The sequence below is a fragment of the Dreissena polymorpha genome, chromosome 4 (assembly GCF_020536995.1).
Source record: "Dreissena polymorpha isolate Duluth1 chromosome 4, UMN_Dpol_1.0, whole genome shotgun sequence".
Classification (NCBI taxonomy): Eukaryota; Metazoa; Mollusca; class Bivalvia; order Myida; family Dreissenidae; genus Dreissena; species Dreissena polymorpha.
The window spans coordinates 47,090,840-47,100,152 of NC_068358.1; the positions used below are offsets into that span (position 1 = coordinate 47,090,840).

Genomic DNA, 9,313 nt, shown 5'->3' on the forward strand with positions numbered 1-9,313 from the left:
CAAGTTTCATGAAAATTAGGCATAGAATGTGACTCTAGTGTGTTAACATTGATTGACACACCATGCACATACAAATATAGGACAACATACAACTTCAAACAAAAGCAAGTTAGCTAAAACTGAACATCAAATTCATAAAGCACGCACAAAATATGTGTACAGCGTGATTACCTGTTACCAAATACTCATCATCAAGCCAACATAAGTCAAATATCCAGTCAGTGTGTGCCCTCTGAAACAACAAAGAAATGCTTGATGTTTATGGCTATGTTCAAATTATCACTTGTACAGTTTAAAGTCCCAGTTTCCAAAGAAATCAGACCATTTTATTCTTGGAAATCAAGTTGATAAATTGGATCTTTTATCTTATTTGCTGGCTAAAGAAATTATCTACTTTTCTAAATGTTCATTAAAACCTTACACATACAGCTTTCTTTTAATGTTCAGAAATTCAGTGTTTTGATAAATCAACATACACTTCAACACCGTTATTTCGAACACCCATAATCCGAAGTCACCATTATTTCGAAGTATTTTTCGGGTCCCGATTTTGGTTCTTCTTTGTTTAATGTACAATTTCATTGTTAATCCAAACTTCGTTAAACCGAAGAAATCGTTAATTCGAAATGATTCTGTCGGTCCCAACACTATAATTCGCACCTAATTATCAATCTTTAATCTGAAGTCAAAACTGCAAAACACTGAGCGTAATTTCACACATTTGTCATCTGCCCGTGGCCGGTCAAAAGCCGATAATTACACCTTTGTCGTCTGCGCGTAGCGTGTTAGTTTTATAATGTCGTCACAACGACTACGACGAGGCTGACAACACAAGAACGAACATGATATCCAATCAACGACGTAAGGCAGTTCTGCGAGCAAAACACGGGCGGAAGCGAGTTCTTCAATGTCCTTGACAAATAGGAGAAATGCTGCTAACGCCGGTGTTCAGAAAGACATCTCGTCTTATTTAAAAAATGTTAATTCATTTCCGAAAATGTATTCATATGTATTTACATGTATGTTAATTTGTGCTATTCGTTATATTTTATATGTTCTGATAATTCGTGCTATTCGTGATATTTTATATGTTTTGATAATTTGTGCTATTCATTATATTTTCTATGTTCTGTAATTAGAGAAAAATAAAAAGAAGAAAAAGAATCGTTTTATTCCTCCGTTTGTTACAAGTAGAAATCTATTGCTATCTGACTAGTTTACGTGTTTAATTAAAACAATTATTAATAGTAAAGTGTAACCGAACAATTCCAATTCCACAACGCTATATATTACAAAATCAAAGAAGTCTTCTGTCAAATGTTTATGTCAAATTATTGTTAATCCGAAGTTTTTTTAACGGTCCCGACGACTTGAAATAACAGTGTTGAAGTGTACATTACAAATAAACACACATTTGTATAAATGAAGTGATACTTAATATATTTTCTTCAGGCTAACCATACTATTATATTCTTGTGTAAATGCGAAGGTCAGCTAATGTAAAATACTTCTAAAGTTCATCTTTAAACATCGCCACATAAACCAAAATTAACCCATTTATGCCTACCGTCTAGAAAAAAGGCCTTGGAAAACAGCGTAGACCCAGATGAGACGCCGAATGATGTGGCATCTCATCAGGGTCTGAGCTGTTTGCTTAAAGGAATTTCTTAAGAAATATTCTAAATATAGAAATAAATATACTAGACATCCCTAATTTTGGAAATAAATTGATCCAATTTAGAAGGATGGGAGAGTCCACTAGGCATAAATGGGTTAAGAAATCAAAGAATTTCTCTTACCTCCCCAACACAATACGGATCAAATGACGGCAGTTTATACACAGCAACATCGTTGGTAAACTCAGCCCCTGTGGCAAGCAGTGTGTGAGACGGGTTAATGGCGACACTGTGGATTCCGCACGGGCACTCTGCGGGCACGCTTCGACTGCTGCTCTTTAACGATGGGATGACAACCACATCACTAGTCTGAGTGTCAAGCACCTTCAACTGTTACAAGAAAAAGACCAATTTTACTGGGAAATGGATATTATATACTCGGTCAGTGGTCTTGCATGACGACCCTGATTGTCAATTGAATACCTGTAGTTTTATCAGAGATTATGTATTTGCCAAAATTAACATGAATTTCATGTTGCAAAAAATAAAACAACAGAGTGTTCCAATAACAGATAGTGGCAAATTCAGCTAAAAAACAGGTCAAAGGGAGATGTTATGCAGTGGCCTGGTTAGCTCAATCAAGAGAGCACTCCCCCTGATAGCGACTTAGAGAGGCATCCCGGTTTAGAGTCCCAGACAAGTCCCACAATTCATGTTCAAGTGTGGTTTATGTCATTGTATGAACTTGTTCATGACCCCCCTCAAGCCTCAGGGCCCTCGTTTCGCACTTTTTACCGCCAAATATCGAATATAAATGTATACATGTATTTATGTAAATCACATTAAAATATAGCAATTTGAGGTGTTGAATGGTTGGTAAAATGATCTTTTAAAATTCCCCTTTTCGCCCAAAACAACGCGAAATTCCCCCTCATGAGGTATGTGGGTGGCTTCCCCTGGCGGCAAGAGAGGGCCCTTAGCCTCTAATCAAACCGTCGAGGTCAGAGTGTAGAATCTTCGTTTTCAGCCAGGCAGCACTGGTTCAATACCATGCACAAGACCCATATGTAATGAGACAAACTTTGTCACATTAGAGGAGAGTGTGTGTGGTGGCCCTGTTAGCTCCATCAGGAGAGCACTCGTCCTGATAGTGAGGTGTCCTCGGTTTGAGTCTGGGGCCGTTTGCAAATTTGGTGCCGAATGTGGGGCTATAATGTTTTCAGAGTAAACGTTAAAATGGTTAATTTATAAATTATACAAAAGCCCAAATCCCTGCATTTGAGATCTAAATCATATCCTAGTTAGGCCATAATGTTATCAGAGTAAACTTTAAAATGGTTAATTTGTAAATTATACAAAAGCCCAAATCCCTGCATTTGAGATCTAAATCATATCCTAGTTGGGGTGCATGTCATGGTATGAACTTAGTCAGGCTAGGGGAGAGCTTGTGCGGTGGCCAGGTTAGCTCAGTCAGGAAAAAACTCGCGCCAATAGGAAGTTGTACTGGGTTCGAGTCATGGACAGGTATCACAATTTTCTCACCTTGAGACAAGACCCCCAAGACATGGATATGGAAAAATAATTTGTACTTTACATGAAGCTGCAATAAAAAGACAACAAATGCTTTAATCTGCTTAATTATGCGTCAATGTTATTTGCATTGATCAGTTACCTAAAGCAATGGCGCCAATTACATTTGTGATGTTTCAATCGAATACTTGTAGAAAAAACAAAACTGAAATTGTTGCATGCAAACGTTTAAATGGGCAAGTTACGTAGTTTAACCCTTTATCACTTAGACACATATTCTTACACTTATGTAAATCCTAAGAAAGTTTACTTTAATTAAAGACCTGTCTCACTAGATTCAAGTTTTAAAGGCTTCATTTCAAACCCTCAAATACTGATGAGAAGCAAACAGCATAAAACCTGAACAGACTGCCAGTTACTCGCAGGCTGTTCTGGTTTTATGCTGTTTGTACATAGCCTTTTTCACTATGCCTTTGAGTGGGAAAGGGTTACCTCTAACTATTTTATAGTCAAGCGTAACACAAACTAGTCAAAATACAAGTAATTTTGATGAATTTATAAAGATCAATGTTGCACCATTTCAGTTACATCTAAAAAGTGACAGTCCTTACCTTATTGCATTTGGTTCCAAAAACAACTTGCTTGTGGTTCAACCATTTAGCAGAGAAGACTTTATTGATTTGTCCCAGTCTAAACTCTTTCTCTCTAAAAAGTTGTGGCATTAACTGTGACACATAGTCATCCACTAAGTTCTGCGCATGAGAATCACTGATGTAGGCAGTCCCTGTTTCACGTCTTAGGGTGTATTTGAACAACTGTGTAGGAATGTTCACAGGGGACGGTACTGAGCCTCGGCATCTCGAGTCTGTTTTCAACAAATATTTATCTAGGTAAATAATAATTATATAATTTATATGCAAGGGCAGGCTATTGTGTCATCTAAAACAATATACTATAGGCAATATTCAATAGAAATTATACAGCTGCATAAAATCAATATAAAATAGAAATGGCGCGGCAGAGGCCGACGCGTATCCCCACACCGCATGTTTGACCCAGGGGCGCCCCAGGGTTGGTAATGGGGCCATGCATAGTTGAGATTGACCATATTGTCATAAGAGAAGTTCAGTATCAATTAGAAGTGAATCGGTGTAGAAATGAAGAAAAAATAGTAAAAGACAATTTTCGGTGGGTGTGGCCTATTATGTGCGGGGCGCCCCAAGGTTGGTAATGGGGCCATACATAGTTGAGATTGACCATATTGTCATAAGAGATGTTCAGTATCAATTTGAAGTAAATCGGTGTAGAAATGAAGAAATTATAGTAAAAGGCAATTTTGGGTGGGTGTGGCCTATGTGGGCGGGGCGCCCCAGGGTTGGTAATGGCGCCATGCATAGTTGAGATTGACTGTATTGTCAAAAAAGAGGTTCAGTATCAATTTGAAGTGAATCAGTGTAGAAATGAAGAAATTATAGTAAAAGGCAATTTTGGTTGGGCGTGGCCAATGTGGGCGGGGCGCCCCAGGGTTGGTAATGGGGCCATGCATAGCTGAGATTGACCGTATTGTCATAAGAGAGGTTCAGTATGAATTTGAAGTAAATCGGTGTATAAATGAAGAAATTATAGTAAAAGGCAATTTTGGGTGGGCGTGGCCTATGTGGGCGGGGTGCCCTAGGGTTGGTAATGGGGCCATGCATAGTTGAGATTGACCGCATTGTGATAAGAGAGGTTCATTATCAATTTGAAGTGAATCGGTGTAGAAATGAAGAAATTATAGTAAAAGGCAATTTTGGGTGGGCGTGGCCTATGTGGCCATGGGCGCCCCAGGGTTGGTAATGGGGCCATGCATAGTTGAGATTGACCGTATTGTCATAAGAGAGGCTCAGTATCAATTTGAAGTTAATCGGTGCAGAAGTGAAGACGTTTATGTAAAATAACATAAAAAAATGAGTGAAAATCTCTGACCCGGCCCGCCCCAACCCCCATAACTTTTGACCCAGGGGTCAGATCAAAACTCGTCACTGTCACCGTCGCACATATGCTCATAGCTACCAGGTATGTTAGTTTCAAGGTTCTAGTGCAAATAGTGTAGGAGGAGCAGGTGGCCAGGACGGACATCGGACAGACAAATATCACCACAATATCCCCACTTTTTCTCCGAAAAATGTGCAGCTAACTTTACAAGAGCACCGAATAACGGGTGCCGACCCTTGATCAGCTTTGGGTGCAGTTTTGAATAAATGAAAGCTTGTCAGAAGTGACCTTGACCTTTGACCTAGTGACCCCAAAATGGGTGTGGCGTGTAGAACTCATCAAGGTGCATCTACATATGAAGTTTCAAAGTATACGGTGGAAGCACTTTGATTTTAGAGCCTATGTTATGGTTTTAGCACAACGCGGACGCCGGAATGCAGACGCCGGACGCAAGCTGGCTATGACAATACCTCAGGGTTTCTCCAAACTGCCAAGCTAATAAAAATTTAAAATCAATGGAGAAACTGAGGTTCAAATGTTGGAAATTTCAATGTAGGGCTTCTAATATATATCAAACATAGCAGTATCCCGCTTTCAACCCAAACCTTTACTGTCGTTTATGAGAAAAAAAAAAGGTTTTAAAATTTGCCAAAGACAAGAATGTTGAAAGAAATCTTGTAGTTGCAATAATTCAACACTCAGCTTTACAACCATAAGGGGTGCTGAGAGTTGCAATGCACCATCAATTTTTCAAAGGTGCAAAATTTGATCACCAATTCAAAGGCTAAGGAACACTGAAACTGCAAAAAAAGTATCAACGTTTGCCTTTCATAACCAAAAAGCAATGCAAATGGTACCATTAAAGCACAACACAATTGCTTTTTATTTACTTCATTTATTTTTCTAACCATCTATCCACCATATTGGAAAAATGGCGAAATGTTGCCAACTTAAAGTGTCGCTATCGGTTAGGTTGCAGTACACCAAAATGACCAATTGCTTTTCATTCATTAAATTTAATAACAGACATTCTGACTATCATACAATATTTTGGCTTATAGAACTCACATTAAGAAAATCTGCATCTAGAGAGCTTTGTTGGCTGAGACATGAACTTTGTGTGATGAAGCCTAAGACTTAATGAATTATGATGTCAAACTTTGTGTTGTTTCAAATTTCAGAATTTCCAGGGGTGGCGAAATCTCAAAAAACTATACTTGTCCACGGACAACCATTTAGGAAATTTAACTTGTCCGTAGCTGAACTACACTTGTCCGTTTATGTTTATATAAATTATAAACGCATTTATTGATTAATGTTAAATAATGTGGAATATATCAAAATGAGTATGATTTGCTTGTTTTGTTTATAATTATATTTCAATGGTACATGCATTATAGCAGTATATTATAAACAATATAAAGACTTTCTCAAACTTTTAATCTTGCGAAGCTAGTGTAATTAAAATATGTGCTGAACATAAGTACATAGTAATCTTAACAAATTAAACTAGTACTCCAATATGTGAACCTCTGAGTCATCAGACTGAGGCTCCGCTACTGGTAGCAATTTGATTATATAAACTGGTAACCATTGAAAATCTGTCAGCCAAGTTTCTTGAAAAGTTCTAGTGCGTTTACTTAGATAATATTTTTTATCAGAATCTTTCTTAGTTTTTTGGGAGGTTGGCTGCTCAAAGCTTCGGGTTTCTGCTCTGTTGTTGAAGATTAAAAAAAAAAGTTTCATCATTTCCATTAAAGTCTTCTTAAATAACAAGGTAGACCGTGTTTTGATTATCTTAGATTGATACTTTTTATTTCCGTGTGATTGTAAACATAAAGAAACCAGTCTGTACACTGTCTAACAGTCGGGTCGAATGTTGAAAATGCGGCATGGTCCCGGTCTCTTATAGAATAAGGGAGATCACTGCGCAGGAAAGTGCACGTATTTTAGCAATCTCCATGCAGAGTTGTCGTTCCTTGCTGTCACATACAACTCTGCGAAAGGCTCAGCCCTTCATTTTGTCTATACAATAGATAAAACCGAACAAACGCATTCAACGTATATTTGATTGGATATTTAAGATCGCATGCATTAAATTAAGAAATATGACTTTTAAATGTACGATAAATCGTGCAAAAACTTGCGAGTTTTAATGCAACTCTTTGGAACTAATTTATTGCCCATTTGCGCAGATGGAATCATTCCACGCACTTCACAAATGTTAACAATTGAACATTTTTTTTTTTTGAGTGACGTTAGGAATTACTTCGACGTGTGTATGTATGTTGGTTTCTTAACATAAAAAAACCTTATCAATTTTATAATAATGAATTAAGACTGATATAAGATATCATGGTATGAGATGGTTTTCTTTAATTCAGTGAATGCAATGTAACCGTCGTTCAAGAGATGGTTTAGTATTCTGTAACCTCAATGATGATCGCTTTGAATGATCATGACATAAATGAGACGCTTTCATAACAATAGTCCGTTCTGAGCCCAACACAGAGGTGAATGAAATGTAACCGTCGTGCAAGAGATTGAAATTTTAGCTTGCTTGCTCCGCAAATAGCACTGACAATGTAATCGCATGTCAACATCCGGTTTTGTAAAACTTAATTACGGCTCTAATACTATGTATTTTTGTATACCTTGACGCGACTTTTAAAAAACTTGTTGTCCACGGACAACTTAATTGAAAAAAATCAGTTGCCCACTTGGCCTGTTGCCCAGACAAGCCAATGTACGACTCGGGCAACTCGGACATTTGATTTCGCCACCCCTGAAGAAGAATAGTGTGTTGAAACATCAGGGTGTTTTTAAGGGCGCATGCAAAGGATAAAGCTTGTAGGTTGCCATTCAGGTAAATTAACATGTTTTCAAAGTTTATCAATTGCTTTCCGCAATTTGTCACAAACGAAGTCGGTTAAGGGATGGGCACTGATCAGCTGCCGAGTTGACCTGCGGTTGTGTTTATGAAGAGGTGCATAGGGAGTCTGTTTATATGGACTTGACATCTTATTGTCACTGATAAAATTAACCAACCATTAAACTTGTAAAACATTGCAATGTTTCAATCTTATAAATTTATTAGACTGTGGTTTAACAAGTTTTGCATCGTGATTTCAAGCTTATTCAGCTTTCAAGTAATTATCTTAAAGATTCTTCTTCTTTGCATTAAGTGCAGGGCTTCTCTAGAGCATTGAAACACTTGTACTATATAAGAAGTCCTGGGTCCTTGAACCCATTACCTTCCGATCACTAGACAGAAACTGTATCCACTTTGCCATGGCGAACTTATTTGTATACATTAAAACACCCTTGGGCTCATGTGTTTTTAAAATACAGACGCAAACATTTAAATAACATGACTTGCACAATAGAAACCTACAATACTTTTATCAGAGTATATCAGAAAAAAAAATTCAAGAACATATTGCAAGTGCAGTATTGTAGTCATGCTAAAGTCTGCAACATGGAAAATTTAGTTTTTTAAATGGTAACTTTACATTCATGTAACAATATTTTTAATTATATTATATGCCTTGGAATGGGTCAGATATTCGGATCCGCTGGAAAAGTGCCATAATTTGCAGTTATTAATTTATTAATAAATCTCGACACTATGAAGTTAAACAAGATCCTAAGTACTGAACAAGGCGATTAGTGTTAAGTCAATAAGTGTAGTGCAAGTTGCAACTTTCCTCTTGCTATTTATCACAGTGAAAAAAACGATTTTAAGCAACAATCAAACAGCACATAGTTACCCCTTGTTATTCCCATAGCGTAGATTTCGTTTTCACTTTAAAGAAGATCTGCAAATAAACATATTTATTCAGTAAACTATTGCATTAACTTAGAAGTTAGAACGTAAATGTTTTGTTTTGAAATCGTCGTTGAACAGTACAAGGGAGGCCACTCTTAAAATAGTTTTGGTCAATGTGTATTCTGCGGATTCCGAACTTCGCCAACAAGCGGGTCTGTCCAAGTGATGCAAAAGCAAAGTGCATATACAGAGCCCAAATCAGCATCATATGTATGATGGATGTATAGTATGGGGCAGGGGATTTGATTTTTAAAAAAGATGCATTTTTAAAGCCTCAAATATACTCTTCTGATGTGAAAAGTCGGAGTAAAGTCAATTTTTGTGGTCAGTCTTTGCCTGTCGTGCGTTCTCAATTCATATTTTC

The 9,313-nt window shown here is 37.3% G+C and overlaps 2 protein-coding genes across 12 annotated transcripts in view; both read right to left on the reverse strand.

Annotated features, from left to right (window-relative positions):
* Positions 1–9,042, reverse strand: part of LOC127876404 (DDB1- and CUL4-associated factor 12-like) — a 105,231-nt gene extending 96,189 nt beyond the window's left edge. For 8 of the 11 annotated variants that reach the window (XR_008047848.1, XM_052421624.1, XM_052421618.1 and 5 more), the window contains exons 1-4: positions 8,891–9,042; positions 3,758–4,011; positions 1,800–2,006; positions 172–232 (exon numbers count right to left, since the gene is read on the reverse strand). Coding sequence is in view for 10 of the 11 variants with exons in the window: in XM_052421624.1 (XP_052277584.1) it covers positions 172–232; positions 1,800–2,006; positions 3,758–4,011; positions 8,891–8,906 (538 nt within the window). In the remaining variant the exon portion in view is untranslated. The remainder of the gene's footprint in view (positions 1–171; positions 233–1,799; positions 2,007–3,757; positions 4,012–8,890) is intronic. The other 3 variants (XM_052421620.1, XM_052421621.1, XM_052421622.1) reach the window with 3 other exon arrangements.
* The window catches only part of LOC127876405 (tubulin polyglutamylase complex subunit 2-like), an 81,184-nt gene that overhangs the window by 55,693 nt on the left and 16,178 nt on the right, over positions 1–9,313 (reverse strand). The window lies entirely within an intron of this gene.